Raw genomic sequence first — 23,709 nt, forward strand, 5'->3', positions numbered from 1 at the left:
CCGCTCCCATTCATCCCAAAAGCTTCATTGGGCACCTCCTCCTTCCAAGGACCTTCGGACAGACAACGTGCCAGAGGGCAGCCCCGCCCTCACGGACCCCACATCTCAGTGGGGGACACGGGATCTAATCCACAAGCAGCACGATGGGTCAGTCATAACGCTGGCCAGGGACGGACGCACTGGGCCCCTCGGGGAAGGAGCGGGCCATGGGTCCTTGGGGACTCTGTTCCTGGGCAGGGGAATGGGATCCACTCACATGGCAGGAACACACGTGTATTCTGTCCCCTCGACCTTCACCAGCAACAGCGTGTTCAAAGGTGAAAGCATCGAGACTTTCAAGCCAGCAGCCAGAGCGCGTGGGATCCTACCTGGCACCAGGCCCGCACATCTGCGGATCTCTAGTCCCCGGGGCCGGTCCTGGTACTGCCCCTCAGAGCTGGGGCCAGTGGGGCCTCACGGAGAGGCAGCGGGCACTGGGGTCCTGCTCCGCGAACGGACGAGATCCCCCAGACAGCGCAAGATACTGCACTTGGCCCTGGAGGGTGGGCCCAGCAGCTCTGGCAGGAGCGCCCCCCCCCCCCTTAGCTGGGCCCAGAAGCACCCGTGGTGAGCCCCTGGCCGGAGCTGGACCAGAGGACCCGTCTCTCACCCCTGGGGGGGACTCAGTGACATCAGCCCTTGTGTGTGCACAGTAATGTGGGGGAGCCTTGAGAGGGAGGAGGGAGGAAGCCGTGCAGGCGCATGGCTTCTGGGGAGCGGGGGGCCCTCCGCAAGGGCTGGGATGGTGTCCTCCCAGCTTCCAGGTCTAGTTTCCCCCACATGTCTGGGGACACACCTTGGTGAAGGGCCTGGTCGTGCCGGGGAGCAGGGAGCGTCCTCCATGGAGGGTCTCGAGCGCCAAGGCCACAAGACCGCGAGGGGACGCTTTCATGGAAGGAAGAGGCGGAGCCTCGAGGGCACCTGGGGGGGCTGGGGGCTCTGCTGGGCCAGGAGCAGAGGGTAGAAGTCCCGGGGGGCCGGAGTGTCCTGGGGTGGAAGGGAGACCTGGCTGTGTGGTGGGGGATGGGAACCTTTCTGGGGCTCCTGGGGGGCCTGGGAGAGAGCAGGAGGAGGCCTGAGTCGACATGGGGGGGATGACAGAAGGATCCCAACCTGGTCACGATCGGGCCCCGAGAGACTGTGGAGGGGTAAGGGAGAAGGGGGTCCACAGGGTTCCTCACCCTTTGCCAGCAGCGGAGCACCAGGGCGGCGGGCAGTGGGCGTGGCCACACCCTCATCTTTGCGCCCGGGAGCCCGGGGACGGGCCCGGGGACAGCCTTCCTGAGCCCTGAGCTGTGCAGCTCTCCCTGCCCTCTGGGGAATGACGTGGGGTGGGGCAGGCCCCCCAGGAACCCACAGGCTCGAAGACGAGGGACCTGCGGTTCCCCGTGTAGCCCTCCAAGGAGTCTTGCCCCCACCTCCAGGCCCAGGGAGACTCACTGGCGGACCCGAGGCCCACAGGTGCCCAGAGGCCTGCGGGTTTGGTGCCGGAGAGCTGGGTTGAAGCCCCCATCAGGCCTCCCTTGGGCCCCCACCCCGTTGTTCTTTTCTGCCGGGAGCGCTGGTGTGAAAGGTCGTGCCGGCAGGCAGTGGCAGGTGGGATCCGGGCGCAGCTCGGGCTTCGGGACACCCTGGCTCTCCAAGGCCGGGGACCTGGGGAGGGGCAAAGTCCCGGGTCTGCTCCGGAGGGGATCCCGGGGGCCCTGAGACTCCTCGGCTGGGTCTGGAGGACAAGGAGGGTGACAGAGAGAGCCTGTCCTGACCCCTGCCCCCTCCCGGGGCCCCATGCGTCCTACCCTGCCCCCCAGCCTCTGGCCGTGATGAATGAGGCCAATCAATCCCGGTGGGGGGGGTGCCAAACGCCACGGAGCGCCCTGTAGCCTGCACACCCGGCCCCCAGCAGGGCCCCCCACGGAGCCTGGGACCCCGGTGCCCCCTCTATACTGAAATGGGCCTTTGTCACCAGAGCTCCCAGAAGCAGGGAGGGGCTTGCTGACGGGGGTCACCCTGCCGGCACCCCCAGAGCAGCCCCTGCCCAAGGCCACATGCCAAAGGGAGAGTGTGTGCGTCCCTGCTGTGACAAGGTCAGGGGACGCCAGGGCTCTGGGCCAGGCCCGCCTGCCCGCCTGCCAGCAGCAAAGTGAGCAGTTGGGACAAGCGGGTCCAAGCGCACGCATCTGACTGTGGTCCTGGCAAAGCCGCGGCAGGACAGGGGCCTGGGCCGCGGGAGAGGCAGCACGCCTGTCGAACACCACAGCTGGGGCTGGGGACACTGACGTGGCAGGACTCACCGCCTCCCCGTCCTCCTCGCCGTCTCCTGGTCCCGCTCACCACCTCCATCCTGAGGCCTCTCTCCTGGGCCTGTTGACCGGTGGCCTCTCCCTGGGTCCTCTGGGTGCGCCTGGGTGTGCCTAGGTCCACGATTCATGTAGGGACATCCGTCTATAGGACCTGGAGCCCCCTGGGGACCTCCTTTAACCTGATGACCTCTGGCCTCCATGAAGACTAGCTCCAAAGGAGGTCCTGGAGGTGGGGACTCCACTATATGAATTCGGGGGAGGACACATTCCAGCCCCAAACAGACAGAAACAAAGGGATTTTCCAGTAATACCAGTCCCCAGCGGCCCCCTCCCCCTCTGCAGGGCCTCACTTAAACCTTCTTATCCCCTGGGCAAAGCATGACCCACTCCAGGTCCCCTCTGCAGAGTGTGGCTGAGTCTGCAAGAGGCCACAGGCCACTCGGGAGGGCGGGCAGTGCTGAGGACACACAGGCCCAGCTTCCGCAGGTGGCCTTGGATGAGGGGCTCCTTCTGGGACCCCAGGGAGCCCACGGAGTGGTAGGCCAGGCCCCAGGCCCTCCTAGGGAGGGTCCCTGTGCATCTGTCCCCTCTGACACGTGAGAGCAGCCCCCTGCCCCAGGGCTGGCCGGGCCCCCAGGAGGGGGTAGCTGTGTCCCTGCTGGGGTGATGGGAGCCAGTGTCGTGGGGAGGATGGCGTCGTCAGAGAGCTGTTGGAGGTACCTGTTCTGCTCTTCCTGCTTGTCCCCCGTCCCGGTGCTGTGTGGGGTCCAGGCCAGGACCCAGTCCCCGTGTTGGTGACCTCCCCTCCCCCACTGCCAGCTGTCCTGAGAGTAGTGAGGAGATGTTGCCCCAACTGCCCCCACATTTGCCTGTGAGCCCTGGGGCTCCCCGGGCTGGCCCCCAGGGCCCGGCCATTGCTGGCAGTGATAGCATGCAAATCTCTAAGTGAAATCCAATTAATGCCCAAATGAGGGCCCGGGAGCTGCCTGGGCTGCCCCAAGAGGCTGGGCTGGGCTCTGTCTCCGGCTCAAATATTTGTCTCTCATTTGAATGCCTTTTGTGGGCAGCAGGCAGGACTGCCAAGGGACCTGGGCAGCGGGCAGACAAAGCCAGGCTCTTGCACGCACTCACGCGAGCTCTGGGATCGGAACTGTACTGCGCTCCGCGCCTCCCCATCCCAGGTCCGCCTGCCCCACCTGGCAAGCCTGGAGGCCCCACGGCCCCTCCCTGACCACCCCTCCCCCTCCCAGCGGGCCTCCATGCTGCCCACGGCCTCCTGCAGGGTTCAGGGGTCCTTCTGCCCCAGGCCAGAGCCCAGGTTCTGTAGGAGGGTTGTGGTGGCCTGCAGGCTGGGGGTCACTTCCTGCTGGGCACGGGGCTGGGACCCACCACGGGGCCCGGCTCTGTCAGTGGGGGAAGGTGCCCCTACCTTTCCATTGCCTGCTTACTCACCTGGGCTGGGCTGCCACGAGTGCCTCAGTTTACCCTCCTGGGTCATGCCCATTTCACAGACCTGGAAACTGAGACCTGGATGTCGGCTGGGCTTCCAAGGCGGGTCGGGAACGGAACAGGATTCCAGGGAGGCCCACACTCCGCTCTTGGGGACGGGACTGGTCCCTTTCTCCCCCTGCCCCTCCTCTGGTCCCTCCGTGGCCAGGAGGGCTGAGCCTGCAGGGCCAGGCAGGCCAGGAGAACCAGGGAGAGTACGCAGAAGGAGCATACTGTGGGCTTCTGGTAGCCTGGCAGACGGGGCCGGGGTCAGGTGCCCTGTCCGGGGCCCCCTGCCAGGATTCCCGACACCCATTTCCACATCTGTCTGAGGCCACGCGTCTCCGTACACCACCGCCCTCAGCACGTCTGCCAGGCCACCTTTGTGCTAACACAAGCTCAGGGACCTAGTCCGGCCCCTCTCCCCCAGGAAGCCTTCCAGGAATACCCCTTCCTGGTCTCAGCTGGGCAGGACCAGCGAGGCCCTCCTCTCTAGACAGACCGGGAGGAGGACACCAGGTAGCCAGGAGGAGGGAATCTCCGCCAACCCCCACTCATCCCTGGGCCCTGCGTGTTGGATGTCCCTGGGCTCCCAGGGTACACGGAGCACTGGGGAGCACTGAGGAGTGCTGGGGAGTACTGGGGAGTGCTGGGGAGCACTGGGGCACAGCAGGGACCTTGGGAGGGCGAGGCTGGTCTTTGGTGGCCAGTGGGGGATTTCACAGAAGGGCAATGGGCCTCTGGCACCTTTGGGCTTAGAGTTATGACCTCTGTGTTCAACGTTCCAGAAAAGCCAGGCAGCAGGTTTCTACTCCCAGACCCGCTGCCCCTCTGGGTGCTGGGGTGGGGCCCCTTCCCCCAGGGAACAGGGAGTGACAAGGCTGGTGGGGAGCCCCGGGGCTGCCGCAGAGGCTGGGTGTTGATGGCCTGTGGTAGGCGGGGAAGGTGGCCCGGACTGATGAGCCCACACCCCCCGGGAATGCAGAGGTGACCTGTCCCTCCACTTCTTCCATGGGGCTGGCGGTGTTGACCCGGCGCTGCCTCCCTCAAGCACAGCCACCCCTCTCCCGGTGGCTCCGTGTCCAGAAGGAAGAGGTTGGTCGGGAGGGGTGTGTGGCCGGGAGGTGGGCAATGGGCTGGGGGGACAAGCCTCTGGGACTTGCCTTGGAGCCAGGGACCGAGACACCCTAACCCTTCAGGCTCCCAGGCTCCGCTCGAGGGGCTGTGTTGGAAGCCGGGCTGAGGGTCTGAGGGCACTGGAGGACAGCGATGCCCTCTAACTGAGTGTGATTCACGCACCTGGAGTGCGTGTTCACGAACTTGTAGGACTGCACCCAGGTCGCTGGAAGCGGGGAGCCCTCACCGTCCGCCGCCTTTGCGCCCCCGTGACCGGATGCCGGGTTTGTTCCTGAACGCCACGGCCGTCCAGCCACAAAGTGTGGACTCTGTGTCCGGCTTCGGACACAGCCACAAAGTGTGGACTCTGTGTCCCGCTCCTTCCCGCCGCTCCCAGGCACCCCAGAGGGGCAAGGCCAGGCCTGACTATCCCCTGCATTTGCAGGGAGCTTGGCTGCTGAGGGGGAGGTGCTGCAGGGCTGAGGCCGGCGGGCGGTCCTTGCCCTGTGTGCAGGGGGGTCCCTGGGCACCCCTCCGGGGCCGGGCGCAGGCCTGTGCGGTTCTGTGGCTTCTCTCCAGGCCCCGGGCCTGCTCTGTTCCCCGAGCTTCTGTTTCTGCCTCCGAGTCTCATGATCCTTCTGGAATGAGGCAGAGAGTCGTTAAAATTAATAGATGCTCCAATTTTAAACAAAAGAGAAAAGGAAACCAGACCATTTGCCTGGGTCAGAGAGCCAGGAGGTGGGGCTGAGAAGCCCGCACAGGCCCGTCTAAAGCCCCTCATGGTGCTGGGCCAGGGGGAGCTGAGGACCCTCCCTCTGCCCCCGGGCCCACCTGCTGGTGCTCAGTCCCCCGCTGCGGGAACCCGGAAGGGAGGTGGCAAGATGAGGGTCGCGAGGACTCTCCGCTCACACACTTGGATTCCCAGCCTCTTCAGAGCCCTTCTGGGGGCTGGAAGGTGAACTGACGTGGGGTCAGTTGGTGAACTGACCGGGGGCAGCCCGGCGCCTGTGGGCCGGGTGGGCCGGGTGGGCAGGGAGGGCTTCCTGGAGGTGGGGACTAGGAGCCCTGCAGGATGGAGAACCTTCAGGCAGAGGGCCTGCACAAGAGCAGGCCGGGATGGATGCGGGGGGGGCGGGGGGGAGCGGGAGGAGGGTGGGGGCGCAGGGCTCAGCCAGGCTGGGGACCCCCCCCCTGCCCCCAGCTTCCCCACCCTGCCCCAGCACCCCCACCCCGGGCATTGCTTCTTCAGGTCCGACCTGTTCTGGGCAGGGCGGCCCTGAGGGTGGATTCCAGCTTCTCTTTCTGCTCCTGAAGCCCTTAGGCATCACCTCCACCCAGCTCCCGGACCACACACCCTCCACGCCCTCCACTCCCTCAGCCCCAGGGCCTTTGCTCAGAACAGTCAGGTAGCCAGAGCCTCCTTCCTCCTGCCTACACACACACACACACACACACACACACACACACACCCCTGTACACACACACACACACACCCCTGCACACACACACACACCCCTGCCTACACACACACACACACACCTGTACACACACACACACACACCCCTGTACACACACACACCCCTGCACACACACACACACACACCCCTGCACCCACACACACACACACACACACCTGTACACACACACACACACCCCTGCCTACACACACACACCTGTACACACACACACACACACACACACACCTGTACACACACACACACCCCTGCACACACACACACACCCCTGTACACACACACACACACCCTTGTACACACACACACACCCCTGCACACACACACACACCCCTGTACACACACACACACACACACACACACACACACACACAACTCAAGCAGGTCTGGGCGTGCGGCCCTCAGGTCATCCTGGCCTCCCCCCATGGGCTCTGGTGCCAGGAGCTCCCCGGCCCCCTGGGGAGAGGGCACATGGCCAGGCTGCACCACTCTGCCTCCCTCCAGCGGTGGGAGCCCCCCGGCCCCGCACCCCACGCCCTGGCCAGTGCTGGAGGTGGGGCCCCCCGGCCCCGCACCCCACGCCCTGGCCAGTGCTGGAGGTGGGGCCCCCCGGCCCCGCACCCCACGCCCTGGCCAGTGCTGGAGGTGGGGTCCCCCGGCCCCGCACCCCACGCCCTGGCCAGGGCTGGAGGTGGGGTCCCCCGGCCCCGCACCCCATGTCCTGGCCAGTGCTGGAGGTGGGGTCCCCCGGCCCCGCACCCCACGTCCTGGCCAGTGCTGGAGGTGGGGTCCTTCTTGTTTGTGTTCATCGTTTTGTCTTACTGTGAAGTGTCTCCTGGCGGCTCTGCTCTGCCTGTCCCTGGTGGTCACGGTACTGGGCACTGTCTGTGCTTACCTGCGCCCCGGATGGCCTCCCTGCTGGCTTTTTAACTGGGACATTTGAGGACCGTCGTTTTGGGATCCGCGGTGTGGGATGCACAGCCATTTCCTGCAGCCCGTGGTTTGTCCTCGTCAAGTCTCAACTTGGCTGTTTACAGATGACGACGTGTGCATTTAACAGAGTCCAGCGGATCATAGTATTTTCCGGCCGTGTTTTGGTTTCAGTATCACATCGCAGAAATCTGCCCAACCTGATGGTGTCTGACTAGGGGCCATTCTGTCCCCGAGGAATGTCTGGCAGTGTCTGGAATTTTTGGCTGTTGCATTTGAAGGGCACTACATCAAACACTCCATGATGGTAGCCTCTGTGAGAAAGAATCATCTGGCCTCAGATGTCCACTGTGCTGAGGTTGGAGACCCTGGCTGTCCTCAGGCCACAGAGATTTTCTCCCATGGCTCCTTCTAGGTGCCTATCTATGAAACTATAGTTTCCTAGTTCACACCTGGCTATGTGAGTGGTTTTGGTTAAGGTGTGAGATATATATTCCAGAGTTTGTTTTTGCATATACGTGTGCAATTGGTCAAGTACTATTTGTTGAAAAGCCTGTCCTTTCTTCATTGAATAATCTTTGTGTTTTTGCTAAAACTCAACTGACTGTATTTGTGTGGGTTCTGTGTCTGGGCTCTCTGTTCTGTTCCGTGGATCTGCAAGTCCCTCCCCCACCAAACCCACACTATCTCATGACCGAAGCTTTTAGTAAAATCAGGCAGTGGATATGTGGCAAAAGGAAATAAAATGAAATCAGGTAGTGCAAGTCCTTTGACCTTCCTCTAAATTGTTTTGACCGTTCTGGTTCACTTGCATTTCCACGTGAGTTTTAGAGTCAACTTGTTCACGTCTACAAAAATAAATAAATAAATCTGATGGGGGAAATAATGGGATGTATGAATCTTTAGGTCAGTTTGGGGAGAATGGACATCTCAACAAGATCCATCAGCCGATCCATGGACATAGTATATCTTTCTCCACATTTAGGTCTTTAATTTCTGTCATGAGTTTCTCAACCTACAGATCTACACAATTTTCGTCATATTTACACACAAGCATGATTTCTGGGGGGCTGCTGTAGGTAGAGCTGTTTTGAAGATTCAGAATCTGTTGCCGGTACATAGACGTGTACAATTAGCTTTTGTATATCAACTTTATACTGAGATCTTGCTAAACTCTCTTCTTAGTTCTAGGAGTTTCTGTAGTGTTGGGGGAGATTTTCAATGCAAGCATTCATATCATTCTGAGTGCAGATGGCTTTACTTTTTCCTTTTCAGAGACACTTATATTTACCATTATTAGATGACATTTATTATGTTATTATTATTACACACTACTTGTTCTTTTTTCTTGCCTTATTACACTGGCTAGGGCTTCCAGTAAGACATTGAGTAACGAGGAAGAAAGAGGTATTGGTGCCCTCTTCCCGGTCATAGTGGGGGGAGCAGTCAGTCTTTTACCATTTGGTATGTTTGCTTTTGTGTTTTGGATGTATTAGGTGAAGAATGTCCACTTATTCCTAGTTTGCTGACGGTTTTTTTTTGTTGTCATTGTTGTTTTAAGATTACGAACACATACTGAATTTTGTTTTATCAGTTTTTGCTCCCTGTACTTGGAGCCTCTGTTGTGAGGATGGTTGTTTCTTCGTGGAAAACTGACGCTGGTATCGTTGTGGGTCCTTCTTATGCTTCACAGTATTTGTTGTTCCGAAGCTCATGCTGAGATGGCATGTTTGTGTGGCATGCGTTTCCCACCCTTTCCTTCAAACCTACTCGTGGCTTTCTGTTTAAAGTGGGTCTCTTACGGTCTTTCTCGTTGAGTCAATGTGACGACCCTGACAACCTCTTTCTCGGAGCGGGTGTGCTGGCCTGGTTCAATGTCAGTGTTATCATTTATGCATTTGGATCAGATGTCACAATCTTGCTCATTTCTACCTGCTCCATTCCGTTTGATTTTTCTTCCTTTCTCCCCTGCCTTCTTTCGGTTTTACTGAGTCTTCTTTGTGATTCTGTTTGATCTCCACTATGGCCTTACTATTTAAATTTCTTTTTTAAAAAATTAGAAGTCGTGCTTGCTTCAGCAGCACATATACTAAAAAAAATTAATAGCTGTCCAAATACTACTCTATACATCCTTAATTAATCAAGGTCTACCAAATACTATTGTGTTGCTTTATGAGTCATGTAGGGAATTTACAACTGTGTGTTCTCAATTCCTCTCTTATTTGTGCTTATTGTTGTTGTAAATACTACTTTAACTTCTCCTATGAATACATCATGTACTATCACAATTTTGTCTTCAGGTGGACAGTTGTCTTTCGGAGCCATGAGTATAAGGAGGAAATTAGTTTTATATTTATATTCATTCATCCCATTTCTAGTATTTCTCGTTTCCTTGGTATCAAGTCCCTTTTGCTTGAAGAACTCCCTTTAATGTTCTTATAATGCAGATGTACTAGAAGTTGGTCGTCCAGTTTTCATTGATTGGATACAGACTTTATTTTTCCTCCTTCTTTGGAAGATACTTGCGCTGGGTATAGAAGCCAGGAGCTCCTGGGCAGCTCAGTCAGTTAAGCATTAAGACTTTGGCTCAGGTTATGATCTCAGGGTCTTGAGGTTGGGCCCTCTGTCTGGCTGCCCGCTCAGCAGGATGTCTGCTTGTCCCTCTCTCTCCCTCTGTCCCTCCCCCTGTTCATGCTCTCTCTCAAATAAATAAATAGATCTTAAAAAAAAAAAAAGAATTCGGGGTCCAGAGTTCTTTGTTGCTCTTTTATCCCTCTGGCCCTGGTTGACCTGATTTCTGACAAAAAGGGTGATATTGTTTTTGTCTTTTTTCTTTGTATGGAATGTGACTTCCTTCTCTAGCCACTTTCAAGATGTTGTCTTTTGCCTTGGGTTTTTGGCATTTTGGATATGTAAATAAACCCTGGGTTGTCTTCTCATGGTATTTATCTTGCTGGGTGTTCTCTGAGCATCTTGGAGGTATGGTTTGTTGTGTGTCGATAATTCCGTGAAATTCTTGTCTGTTCTTTCCCCCGGATATTTCTTCTGTACCACCCTTTCTACCACGTCTGCTCTCATCTTTCTCTGAGACGCCTGCGGCGAGCCCTTCGGTATTCCCCGTGGCTCTCACTTGCTCTGTTTCAGCCAGGGTGCTTTCTGCCGGGCCACCTCCGGGTCCGCTGATTCTCTCCTTGGCTGCGTCACATTTATTGACGAACCCACGGCAGTCGCGCTTCTTGTCTCTGTTACGGAGTTTTTAACTCTAGAGCTTCCGTGTGATGTTTTTGTTTTTGTTTTTGTTTCTTTGAAATTTAGAAACAAATTTTATTTAAGCTCTGAAATACAATTCCTAAAATATCAACTTCTCCAGAAAACCGTGGCTACACAATAATGCATTGTCTGTATCATGTTAGAATGTGCATTAGACTCAAATACAAAAACCATGAAACAAATCACCAACCTTCAACAATTTGAGCAAAGATAGAATGCCCAAGGAACAGCATAGATGGACTTTCAGAGGATGGGCTGTTTTACTTCAAGCACCATAAAAAAAAAGAGCTCAAATGCATGGGTTTTCAGGTGTATACATTAAGTTAAACCTTTGACACTAGGAATCAGGGCATTTTGTCACTTAGCATTAATACATATTAGAAAACTGTGTAGTGTCAAAGGGATAGAACCACCAGTTTTCAAGCAATGTTGTCAACTAGGCCATAAAATGTTCTGCTGAATGTTTCTTCTTTGTCTAATTACTGCGTACACTGGTAGGAACTTTGAAATGAGAAAAGGAGCTTGAACTCCTTTCATTTTCTGTTTACAACAAAACAGAAAACAAACTGAAACATAAGCCCTGTTATACATTAACAATTTTAAAGAACATCAATTATGCAAGAAAAAGACTAAGAACAAAAAGTGTGTTTACAGATACCAGATGTAACAGTGAGCGGTCAGTAGACCCTCACAGGGCTTTGCGGGGATACTCAGCCCAAGCCACTTTGTAATCACTGGCAGGAAACAGAGACGCAGCATTCTTTGCCAGATATTTTAGGAAATCATGCAAATAGCCCAACAATAATGCAAGGCTCTTCTCATCAAGGGGCATATATGCCAACATTGCTCCGATTCTTACAAATAACCTCAGTGGGTGTGGGGCTCCATGAACCTGGGACATTGGTGTATCAGGGTGAACCAAGAGGGTTTCTGCATCCTGGGGCCTCTCAAATTTGTAGAGCAGCTGAGTGCCCAACATGACATTGAAATATTCTTTTATTCCTGCCACAACTTCATTAACTGCGTATTCCTGGCTATCAACATTTCCCCATGACTTTTTGCAATTTGCATGCTCTTCCAGAATGGCATCTACATTTTTCTTAGCAGGGAGTTGAAAGAGCTGCTTCTGCCTGGTAACGAAGTCCCCGTCCTCAAGAAGCCATGGTTTTAATTCTTCAGGAATCTTCACTTTAACTTCCATTCTACTCTTAAAGGCCTCCTCACTTTCCACAGTGGGACCGGCCCGGGCCCTTTTCTTCCGAGGTGGCTGGGGTGCTCCGCCGGCGGTTGGGGTGCTCCGCTGGCAGCTGGGGTGCTCCACTGGCGGCTGGGGTGCTCCGCCGGCGGTTGGGATGCTCCGCTGGCAGCTGGGGTGCTCCGCCGGCGGCTGGGGTGCTCCGCCGGCGCCGCCCCCGTCCCCCTTCCCAGGAGTCTCCTGCTTGTTCTTTCTTGTCTTCCTCACGGATCCTGAAGGGGGGTTCTCTGCAGAGCGACCCGCCCCACCGCCCGGGGAGAGCCGGTTCCAGGTTCTTCTGCTGTGGACCAGCAGTCTTCTTTCCTGAGGAGGCCCTTCTCACCTTACTTCTCTGCCTGTTGCTTCTAGCTGGTTTTTTAAAGTTGTCTTCTGCTGCAGATTGTTGTCCATGAGTGTGAGAACCCTGCTTTCTGGAACTCATTCAAGCCTGGTTTTGTTCCAACCAATAACCCTCTTCCTTCTTTCCCTTCCAAGAACTCCTAGTGTTTTCCCAGATGGAACCTCCTAGATCTCCCGGAATGGTCTGGAAGGATGAGGTTGGGGACACAACCCAGTTTCTGTAATCAGGGAGGGTTCTGCCATCAGGAGCAGATCTTCTGATCCTTACCATACAGCAGACTTAGCTTTTCTGATGATGGCCTGACACGGGAGTCCAGTTCTTCCCAGCAGCCACGTGTGATCACTGCCGATCCTCCCACCGCCATAGTCCCGTGTGATGTTTTTTTCTTCAAATTTCTGATGTTGGCTGGAATTACCTGCCTGACGTTGTGTGCTGCCCTCCTTCCCGTGAGGACCGTGAGCACATTTATCCCAGTTAGAAAACGTCCCTTCTGATGGTCCCAATCTGCATCGTGTCTGAGTCTGCTTGTTCCAACTGCTTTGCCTTAATGATGTGTGTCCTTGCCTTTTTTATGGCCTCATAATTTTTGTTGAAATCCAGACATCTGTGGAGGATGGTGGAGACTGGGGTAAATATGCTTGGAAATGCGGATGCCCTGCCAACGGGGTCTGCTGTCAGTCTCGTGGGGGGACTGAGCTGGGCTTGGGTTTCTTGTTGCCATGGTTACCCTCAGACCACCGCAGACCCCGAATTCCTCCAGGGGCATCAGCTTATGTGTAGCATGTGGGCATTCTTCCCAGGGTGAGGTCCGCCTTCAGCTGGAAGTGTTGTCTCCGTACTGTGCCCATCTCTTCTCGGGGCTTTCCCAGGGACGTGCCGGTGTCACCTCTTCCTCCTCAGCCTGGCGGTGGGGACTGGGGCTGACCTCTGTCTCTCACATTAACCCCGTGACCTTGGGTCTCATGAGTAGAGTCTTCAGGCTCGCGCCCACCTGGACTAGCACGTGGCTAATCCCTCCCCTGGGGGTCCACCGTTCTTAGGATTCTTGCTCTGAGCTGTAATGGCTTTCAAAGTGATTTTTGCTCCAACATTTTGAGGTGTTTGCTCCATAGCGGACAGTAGCCTGGGCGGGTTTTGTGCCTTTGATGCACTGACTGCTGTCCCCCCGCTAGGCCAGACCCGCAGCACCAGAGATGCATGCGTAGGGATCCTGCCATGATCTAGCGAGTATCCAGTGTGGCCCTGCCTGCAAGTGGGTGTGATTTTCCTTTCTTCTGTGGCCCCCAGGCTTTCCATATTCTCTCCTCGGCCCACGCTCAGCTGTGACCAGTTCCCTGACAATGTCAGCTGAACTGTTGTTACTGGTGTCCGGCGTCCTCTGTCCCGGAGCCGTAGGGCTGTTCCTGGTGTCAGGCGTGCTCTGTCCCGGAGCAGTAGGGCTGTTCCTGGTGTCAGGCGTCCTTTGTCCCGGAGCCGTAGGGCTGTTCCTGGTGTCCGGCGTCCTCTGTCCCGGAACAGTAGGGCTGTTCCTGGTGTCAGGCGTCCTCTGTCCCAGAGCAGTAGGGCTGTAACTGGTGTCAGGCGTCCTCTGTCCCGGAGCCGTAGGGCTGTAACTGGTGTCAGGCGTCCTCTGTCCCGGAGCCGTAGGGCTGTTCCTGGTGTCAGGCGTCCTCTGTCCCGGAGCAGTAGGGCTGTAACTGGTGTCAGGCGTCCTCTGTCCCGGAGCAGTAGGGCTGTAACTGGTGTCAGGCGTCCTCTGTCCCGGAGCCGTAGGGCTGTTCCTGGTGTCAGGCGTCCTCTGTCCCGGAGCCGTAGGGCTGTTCCTGGTGTCAGGCGTGCTCTGTCCCGGAACAGTAGGGCTGTAACTGGTGTCAGGCGTCCTCTGTCCCGGAGCCGTAGGGCTGTAACTGGTGTCAGGCGTCCTCTGTCCCGGAGCCGTAGGGCTGTTACTGGTGTCAGGCGTCCTCTGTCCCGGAGCCGTAGGGCTGTTACTGGTGTCAGGCGTCCTCTGTCCCGGAGCAGTAGGGCTGTAACTGGTGTCAGGCGTCCTCTGTCCCGGAGCCGTAGGGCTGTAACTGGTGTCAGGCGTCCTCTGTCCCGGAGCCGTAGGGCTGTAACTGGTGTCAGGCGTCCTCTGTCCCGGAGCAGTAGGGCTGTAACTGGTGTCAGGCGTCCTCTGTCCCGGAGCAGTAGGGCTGTAACTGGTGTCAGGCGTCCTCTGTCCCGGAGCCGTAGGGCTGTTCCTGGTGTCAGGCGTCCTCTGTCCCGGAGCCGTAGGGCTGTAACTGGTGTCAGGCGTCCTCTGTCCCGGAGCAGTAGGGCTGTAACTGGTGTCAGGCGTGCTCTGTCCCGGAGCCATAGGGCTGTAACTGGTGTCAGGCGTCCTCTGTCCCGGAGCAGTAGGGCTGTAACTGGTGTCAGGCGTCCTCTGTCCCGGAGCCGTAGGGCTGTTCCTGGTGTCAGGCGTCCTCTGTCCCGGAGCCGTATGGCTGTAACTGGTGTCAGGCGTCCTCTGTCCCGGAGCAGTAGGGCTGTAACTGGTGTCAGGCGTCCTCTGTCCCGGAGCAGTAGGGCTGTAACTGGTGTCAGGCGTCCTCTGTCCCGGAGCCGTAGGGCTGTTCCTGGTGTCAGGCGTCCTCTGTCCCGGAGCAGTAGGGCTGTTCCTGGTGTCAGGCGTCCTCTGTCCCGGAGCCGTAGGGCTGTAACTGGTGTCAGGCGTCCTCTGTCCCGGAGCAGTAGGGCTGTTACTGGTGTCAGGCGTCCTCTGTCCCGGAGCAGTAGGGCTGTAACTGGTGTCAGGCGTCCTCTGTCCCGGAGCCGTAGGGCTGTTCCTGGTGTCAGGCGTCCTCTGTCCCGGAGCCGTAGGGCTGTTCCTGGTGTCAGGCGTCCTCTGTCCCGGAGCCGTAGGGCTGTAACTGGTGTCAGGCGTCCTCTGTCCCGGAGCAGTAGGGCTGTTCCTGGTGTCAGGCGTCCTCTGTCCCGGAGCAGTAGGGCTGTAACTGGTGTCAGGCGTCCTCTGTCCCGGAGCCGTAGGGCTGTTCCTGGTGTCAGGCGTCCTCTGTCCCGGAGCCGTAGGGCTGTTCCTGGTGTCAGGCGTCCTCTGTCCCGGAGCCGTAGGGCTGTAACTGGTGTCAGGCGTCCTCTGTCCCGGAGCAGTAGGGCTGTTCCTGGTGTCAGGCGTCCTCTGTCCCGGAGCAGTAGGGCTGTAACTGGTGTCAGGCGTCCTCTGTCCCGGAGCCGTAGGGCTGTTCCTGGTGTCAGGCGTCCTCTGTCCCGGAGCCGTAGGGCTGTAACTGGTGTCAGGCGTCCTCTGTCCCGGAGCCGTAGGGCTGTAACTGGTGTCAGGCATCCTCTGTCCCGGAGCAGTAGGGCTGTTCCTGGTGTCAGGCGTCCTCTGTCCCGGAGCAGTAGGGCTGTAACTGGTGTCAGGCGTCCTCTGTCCCGGAGCCGTAGGGCTGTAACTGGTGTCAGGCGTCCTCTGTCCCGGAGCCGTAGGGCTGTTACTGGTGTCAGGCGTCCTCTGTCCCGGAGCCGTAGGGCTGTAACTGGTGTCAGGCGTCCTCTGTCCCGGAGCCGTAGGGCTGTTCCTGGTGTCAGGCGTCCTCTGTCCCGGAGCCGTAGGGCTGTAACTGGTGTCAGGCGTCCTCTGTCCCGGAGCCGTAGGGCTGTAACTGGTGTCAGGCGTCCTCTGTCCCGGAGCAGTAGGGCTGTAACTGGTGTCAGGCGTCCTCTGTCCCGGAGCCGTAGGGCTGTTCCTGGTGTCAGGCGTCCTCTGTCCCGGAGCCGTAGGGCTGTAACTGGTGTCAGGCGTCCTCTGTCCCGGAGCAGTAGGGCTGAAACTGGTGTCAGGCGTCCTCTGTCCCGGAGCCGTAGGGCTGTTCCTGGTGTCAGGCGTCCTCTGTCCCGGAGCCGTAGGGCTGTTTCTGGTGTCAGGCGTCCTCTGTCCCGGAGCCGTAGGGCTGTAACTGGTGTCAGGCGTCCTCTGTCCCGGAGCCGTAGGGCTGTTCCTGGTGTCAGGCGTCCTCTGTCCCGGAGCAGTAGGGCTGTAACTGGTGTCAGGCGTCCTCTGTCCCGGAGCCGTAGGGCTGTTCCTGGTGTCAGGCGTCCTCTGTCCCGGAGCCGTAGGGCTGTAACTGGTGTCAGGCGTCCTCTGTCCCGGAGCAGTAGGGCTGTAACTGGTGTCAGGCGTCCTCTGTCCCGGAGCCGTAGGGCTGTTCCTGGTGTCAGGCGTCCTCTGGCCCGGAGCCGTAGGGCTGTAACTGGTGTCAGGCGTCCTCTGTCCCGGAGCCGTAGGGCTGTTCCTGGTGTCAGGCGTCCTCTGTCCCGGAGCCGTAGGGCTGTTCCTGGTGTCAGGCGTCCTCTGGCCCGGAGCCGTAGGGCTGTTCCTGGTGTCAGGCGTCCTCTGTCCCGGAGCCGTAGGGCTGTTCCTGGTGTCAGGCGTCCTCTGTCCCGGAGCCGTAGGGCTGTAACTGGTGTCAGGCGTCCTCTGTCCCGGAGCCGTAGGGCTGTTCCTGGTGTCAGGCGTCCTCTGTCCCGGAGCCGTAGGGCTGTAACTGGTGTCAGGCGTGCTCTGTCCCGGAGCAGGAGGGCTGTTCCTGGTGTCAGGCGTCCTCTGTCCCGGAGCCGTAGGGCTGTTCCTGGTGTCCGGCGTCCTCTGTCCCGGATCCGTAGGGCTGTTCCTGGTGTCAGGCGTGCTCTGTCCCGGAGCAGTAGGGCTGTAACTGGTGTCAGGCGTCCTCTGTCCCGGAGCCGTAGGGCTGTTACTGGTGTCCGGCGTCCTCTGTCCCGGAGCCGTAGGGCTGTTCCTGGTGTCAGGCATCCTCTGTCCCGGAGCAGTAGGGCTGTTACTGGTGTCAGGCGTCCTCTGTCCCGGAGCCGTAGGGCTGTTCCTGGTGTCAGGCGTCCTCTGTCCCGGAGCCGTAGGGCTGTAACTGGTGTCAGGCGTCCTCTGTCCCGGAGCCGTAGGGCTGTAACTGGTGTCAGGCGGCCTCTGTCCCGGAGCAGTAGGGCTGAAACTGGTGTCAGGCGTCCTCTGTCCCAGAGCCGTAGGGCTGTTCCTGGTGTCAGGCGTCCTCTGTCCCGGAGCCGTAGGGCTGTAACTGGTGTCAGGCGTCCTCTGTCCCGGAGCCGTAGGGCTGTAACTGGTGTCAGGCGTCCTCTGGCCCGGAGCCGTAGGGCTGTAACTGGTGTCAGGCGTCCTCTGTCCCGGAGCAGTCGGGCTGTAACTGGTGTCAGGCGTCCTCTGTCCCGGAGCCGTAGGGCTGTAACTGGTGTCAGGCGTGCTCTGTCCCGGAGCAGGAGGGCTGTTCCTGGTGTCAGGCGTCCTCTGTCCCGGAGCCGTAGGGCTGTTCCTGGTGTCCGGCGTCCTCTGTCCCGGAGCCGTAGGGCTGTTCCTGGTGTCAGGCGTGCTCTGTCCCGGAGCAGTAGGGCTGTAACTGGTGTCAGGCGTCCTCTGTCCCGGAGCCGTAGGGCTGTTACTGGTGTCCGGCGTCCTCTGTCCCGGAGCCGTAGGGCTGTTCCTGGTGTCAGGCATCCTCTGTCCCGGAGCAGTAGGGCTGTAACTGGTGTCAGGCGTCCTCTGTCCCGGAGCCGTAGGGCTGTTCCTGGTGTCAGGCGTCCTCTGTCCCGGAGCCGTAGGGCTGTAACTGGTGTCAGGCGTCCTCTGTCCCGGAGCCGTAGGGCTGTAACTGGTGTCAGGCGTCCTCTGTCCCGGAGCAGTAGGTCTGAAACTGGTGTCAGGCGTCCTCTGTCCCGGAGCCGTAGGGCTGTTCCTGGTGTCAGGCGTCCTCTGTCCCGGAGCCGTAGGGCTGTAACTGGTGTCAGGCGTCCTCTGGCCCGGAGCCGTAGGGCTGTAACTGGTGTCAGGCGTCCTCTGGCCCGGAGCCGTAGGGCTGTAACTGGTGTCAGGCGTCCTCTGTCCCGGAGCAGTAGGGCTGTAACTGGTGTCAGGCGTCCTCTGTCCCGGAGCCGTAGGGCTGTTCCTGGTGTCAGGCGTCCTCTGTCCCGGAGCCGTAGGGCTGTAACTGGTGTCAGGCGTCCTCTGTCCCGGAGCCGTAGGGCTGTTCCTGGTGTCAGGCGTCCTCTGTCCCGGAACAGTAGGGCTGTTACTGGTGTCAGGCGTCCTCTGTCCCGGAGCCGTAGGGCTGTAACTGGTGTCAGGCGTGCTCTGTCCCGGAGCAGTAGGGCTGTAACTGGTGTCAGGCCTGCTCTGTCCCGGAGCAGTAGGGCTATAACTGGTGTCAGGCGTGCTCTGTCCCGGAGCCGTAGGGCTGTAACTGGTGTCGGGCGTGCTCTGTCCCGGAGCAGTAGGGCTATAACTGGTGTCAGGCGTGCTCTGTCCCGGAGCCGTAGGGCTGTTCCTGGTGTCTGGCGTCCTCTGTCCCGGAGCCGTAGGGCTGTTCCTGGTGTCCGGCGTCCTCTGTCCCGGAGCCGTAGGGCTGTAACTGGTGTCAGGCGTCCTCTGTCCCGGAGCAGTAGGGCTGTTACTGGTGTCAGGCGTCCTCTGTCCCGGAGCAGTAGGGCTGTAACTGGTGTCAGGCGTCCTCTGTCCCGGAGCCGTAGGGCTGTTCCTGGTGTCCGGCGTCCTCTGTCCCAGAGCCGTAGGGCTGTTCCTGGTGTCAGGCGTCCTCTGTCCCGGAGCCGTAGGGCTGTTCCTGGTGTCCGGCGTTCTCTGTCCGGAGCAGTAGGGCTGTTACCTGTGTCAGGCGTCCTCTGTCCCGGAGCCGTAGGGCTGTTCCTGGTGTCAGGCGTCCTCTGTCCCGGAGCCGTAGGGCTGTTCCTGGTGTCCGGCGTTCTCTGTCCCGGAGCAGTAGGGCTGTTACTGGTGTCAGGCGTCCTCTGTCCCGGAGCCGTAGGGCTGTTCCTGGTGTCAGGCGTCCTCTGTCCCGGAGCCGTAGGGCTGTAACTGGTGTCAGGCGTCCTCTGTCCCGGAGCCGTAGGGCTGTAACTGGTGTCAGGCGTCCTCTGTCCCGGAGCAGTAGGGCTGAAACTGGTGTCAGGCGTCCTCTGTCCCGGAGCCGTAGGGCTGTTCCTGGTGTCAGGCGTCCTCTGTCCCGGAGCCGTAGGGCTGTAACTGGTGTCAGGCGTCCTCTGTCCCGGAGCAGTAGGGCTGTTACTGGTGTCAGGCGTCCTCTGTCCCGGAGCCGTAGGGCTGTAACTGGTGTCAGGCGTCCTCTGGCCCGGAGCCGTAGGGCTGTAACTGGTGTCAGGCGTCCTCTGTCCCGGAGCAGTAGGGCTGTAACTGGTGTCAGGCGTCCTCTGTCCCGGAGCCGTAGGGCTGTTCCTGGTGTCAGGCGTCCTCTGTCCCGGAGCCATAGGGCTGTTCCTGGTGTCAGGCGTCCTCTGTCCCGGAGCCGTAGGGCTGTTCCTGGTGTCAGGCGTCCTCTGTCCCGGAACAGTAGGGCTGTTCCTGGTGTCAGGCGTCCTCTGTCCCGGAGCCGTAGGGCTGTAACTGGTGTCAGGCGTGCTCTGTCCCGGAGCAGTAGGGCTGTAACTGGTGTCAGGCCTGCTCTGTCCCGGAGCAGTAGGGCTATAACTGGTGTCAGGCGTGCTCTGTCCCGGAGCCGTAGGGCTGTAACTGGTGTCGGGCGTGCTCTGTCCCGGAGCAGTAGGGCTATAACTGGTGTCAGGCGTGCTCTGTCCCGGAGCCGTAGGGCTGTTCCTGGTGCCCGGCGTCCTCTGTCCCGGAGCCGTAGGGCTGTTCCTGGTGTCCGGCGTCCTCTGTCCCGGAGCCGTAGGGCTGTAACTGGTGTCAGGCGTCCTCTGTCCCGGAGCCGTAGGGCTGTAACTGGTGTCAGGCGTCCTCTGGCCCGGAGCCGTAGGGCTGTTCCTGGTGTCAGGCGTCCTCTGTCCCGGAGCCGTAGGGCTGTTCCTGGTGTCAGGCGTCCTCTGGCCCGGAGCCGTAGGGCTGTTCCTGGTGTCAGGCGTCCTCTGTCCCGGAGCCGTAGGGCTGTTCCTGGTGTCAGGCGTCCTCTGTCCCGGAACAGTAGGGCTGTTACTGGTGTCAGGCGTCCTCTGTCCCGGAGCCGTAGGGCTGTAACTGGTGTCAGGCGTGCTCTGTCCCGGAGCAGTAGGGCTGTAACTGGTGTCAGGCGTGCTCTGTCCCGGAGCAGTAGGGCTATAACTGGTGTCAGGCGTGCTCTGTCCCGGAGCCGTAGGGCTGTAACTGGTGTCAGGCGTGCTCTGTCCCGGAGCAGTAGGGCTATAACTGGTGTCAGGCGTGCTCTGTCCCGGAGCCGTAGGGCTGTTCCTGGTGTCCGGCGTCCTCTGTCCCGGAGCTGTAGGGCTGTTCCTGGTGTCCGGCGTCCTCTGTCCCGGAGCCGTATGGCTGTAACTGGTGTCAGGCGTCCTCTGTCCCGGAGCCGTAGGGCTGTAACTGGTGTCAGGCGTCCTCTGGCCCGGAGCCGTAGGGCTGTAACTGGTGTCAGGCGTCCTCTGTCCCGGAGCCGTAGGGCTGTTCCTGGTGTCAGGCGTCCTCTGTCCCGGAGCCGTAGGGCTGTAACTGGTGTCAGGCGTCCTCTGTCCCGGAGCCGTAGGGCTGTAACTGGTGTCAGGCGTCCTCTGTCCCGGAACAGTAGGGCTGTTACTGGTGTCAGGCGTCCTCTGTCCCGGAGCCGTAGGGCTGTAACTGGTGTCAGGCGTGCTCTGTCCCGGAGCAGTAGGGCTATAACTGGTGTCAGGCGTGCTCTGTCCCGGAGCCGTAGGGCTGTAACTGGTGTCCGGCGTCCTCTGTCCCGGAGCCGTAGGGCTGTAACTGGTGTCAGGCGTCCTCTGTCCCGGAGCCGTAGGGCTGTTCCTGGTGTCCGGCGTCCTCTGTCCCGGAGCCGTAGGGCTCTTCCTGGTGTCCGGCGTCCTCTGTCCCGGAGCAGTAGGGCTGTAACTGGTGTCAGGCGTCCTCTGTCCCGGAGCCGTAGGGCTGTAACTGGTGTCAGGCGTCCTCTGTCCCGGAGCCGTAGGGCTGTTCCTGGTGTCAGGCGTCCTCTGTCCCGGAGCCGTAGGGCTGTAACTGGTGTCCGGCGTCCTCTGTCCCGGAGCAGTAGGGCTGTTCCTGGTGTCAGGCGTCCTCTGTCCCGGAGCAGTAGGGCTATAACTGGTGTCAGGCGTGCTCTGTCCCGGAGCAGTAGGGCTGTTCCTGGTGTCAGGCGTCCTCTGTCCCGGAGCAGTAGGGCTATAACTGGTGTCAGGCGTGCTCTGTCCCGGAGCAGTAGGGCTATAACTGGTGTCAGGCGTGCTCTGTCCCGGAGCAGTAGGGCTGTAACTGGTGTCAGGCGTCCTCTGTCCCGGAGCAGTAGGGCTGTTCCTGGTGTCAGGCGTCCTCTGTCCCGGAGCAGTAGGGCTGTTCCTGGTGTCAGTCGTCCTCTGTCCCGGAGCAGTAGGGCTGTAACTGGTGTCAGGCGTCCTCTGTCCCGGAGCCGTAGGGCTGTAACTGGTGTCAGGCGTCCTCTGTCCCGGAGCAGTAGGGCTGTTCCTGGTGTCAGGCGTCCTCTGTCCCGGAGCAGTAGGGCTGTAACTGGTGTCAGGCGTCCTCTGTCCCGGAGCCGTAGGGCTGTTCCTGGTGTCCGGCGTCCTCTGTCCCAGAGCCGTAGGGCTGTTCCTGGTGTCAGGCGTCCTCTGTCCCGGAGCCGTAGGGCTGTTCATGGTGTCCGGCGTTCTCTGTCCCGGAGCAGTAGGGCTGTAACTGGTGTCAGGCGTCCTCTGTCCCGGAGCCGTAGGGCTGTAACTGGTGTCAGGCGTGCTCTGTCCCGGAGCCGTAGGGCTCACCTTCCATCTTCCCTCACAGGTGTGCTTACCGGGAACCCGTGACCTCTGCTCTCGGGGGCTTCTGAGGAAAGGGATGAATTTCTGGTTGTTTGGTGCCTCCTGTTGCTGTGTTTTTGAAGGGCGGGCTTTGTGCCCCCCCAGCTCCCTGTCTCCTCAGTAGGAGCAGGAGGTCACCCCAACTTTGGCTGTCCAGTCTTACAAGCACCTTCACTTCCTCTGGAGTGGGCACGGGGCATCATTAACCCTTTGTATGAACGGGTGACTGGGCGCCCAAGGGGATCGGCGCCAGCCACTCTTAGGTCAAGGCACATCTTGGACGTGTTCCCAGCTTGGAGGTGCTGGGATAGCCTGGGATGTGTCCCAGAGGGGAAGGTTGGGGGTGTGCGGTGTCTGGAGCCTCTCCCACATCTGATGCCCTTGCCCAGCCCTCTCCTGGGATCACCAGGAGATGCCACCTGAGGATCCCCGAGGCCCAGCCCCGGAAACGGAGGCAGACTGGTAGGTTGATTTTGGCGTTTAGGGCCTTGCAGACAGCCTGGGAGGTGGTCAGGCCAGTGTGGAGGTGGAGGCAGGTCAGGTTTCTGATTCTCCTGGGACAATACACACCCCTGGGGGGTCCCCAGGTGACTCCAGAACAGGGACAGGTGCAGCCCTGGCAGCTGGCCTGGCGCTCAAGCCTCCTTTCTCAAGCAGGCCTCTCGTGGTTTCTGGGGGCATCACGATGGGGGAGGGCTTGGGGAGTCAGTGTGCTGAGGAGAAAGGCGCGGCCCCCCCCCGGTAAGCCAGCCATGGGTCGTTGAGCGGAATGAAGTTCTGGACTCATCTCAACCAGCCTTCCCTCTGCGGAGGCGCAGGCGGCACACGCGAAGGGCCTGCGGCCAGCTTCCTGCCCTCCCCTGGGAGCCAGGCCCAGTCGAGCAGAGCTGACCCTCTTGTCCTCACGACGCTAAACTGAGCTTCAGTTCGGGTCTCCGGGCCACGGGGTCCCGGACGGCATCCCTGCGCGGGCGAAGCAAGGCCGTGGGGCTTCTGTCCCACCCGGTGGGGAGCTTCCTGATACACCCGGCACCAACGGCCCCGCGGGACTCGGGAGCAAGAGCCACCTTCTGTTCCTCCATGTCTGCCGCAGGCCATGAAGCCCCCCTGGGGCCTGGGCCTTGGCTTGAGGAGCTCCCCACTGGCCAAGAGCAGCCTTGCGGAGAGCTGTTGGCTGTGGGCGTCTCAGGAGGGGGTCGGCACACAGACTAACCGGAGGAACTGGACGGGGCACCAGGAAGGTCCGTTGAGCCCACGCCTCGCACCGCACGGGCCCTCTTGCTTACGCGGCGCTCTCCATCCGGGATCGCGTCTCACTGAGACGGTGAGGACGTCTGCACTGACAAGGTGGGTGGGCAAGCTTCCCTCCCTGCCCTTGCTCTCGCTCCTGGAGCCAGCACGGAGCCAGCCCTCCTCCGCCGCCCACTCTGGATGGCCTGCCCCCCGGAACAGCCCACAGCTGCCGTGGCCTCATAGCGCCCGGCTGTGGGGCTCGTCCATTTGCCGCAGAGTCTTGCCGTGGGGGTGCCAAGAGGTGCCCGTCCCAGATTGCCGGAGCCCCGAACACGCTGCTTCCTGCCCTGTTGGAGAACAACACCTTCCCTCCTCTCGAGGCTCAGGGCCCATCACCCTGCCCATACGGTTTCTCCCTTCTTCACCCGGTGGCACGTGGGTGGCCTTGGCCAGGTGATGGCCGACACTCGA

At 59.8% G+C, this 23,709-nt stretch overlaps 1 protein-coding gene across 1 annotated transcript; it reads right to left on the reverse strand.

Annotated features, from left to right (window-relative positions):
- Window positions 1-11,087: 11,087 nt before the first annotated feature.
- Window positions 11,088-12,465, reverse strand: LOC116599099 (mortality factor 4-like protein 2). The gene is given in 3 exon segments (XM_032358784.1): window positions 11,088-11,890; window positions 12,017-12,110; window positions 12,112-12,465. Coding segments are annotated over 3 exon segments (861 nt in total). The 5' UTR covers window positions 12,292-12,465; the 3' UTR covers window positions 11,088-11,303.
- Window positions 12,466-23,709: the final 11,244 nt, after the last annotated feature.

This window comes from Mustela erminea, chromosome 9 (assembly GCF_009829155.1).
Source record: "Mustela erminea isolate mMusErm1 chromosome 9, mMusErm1.Pri, whole genome shotgun sequence".
In the NCBI taxonomy this organism is placed as follows: domain Eukaryota; kingdom Metazoa; phylum Chordata; class Mammalia; order Carnivora; family Mustelidae; genus Mustela; species Mustela erminea.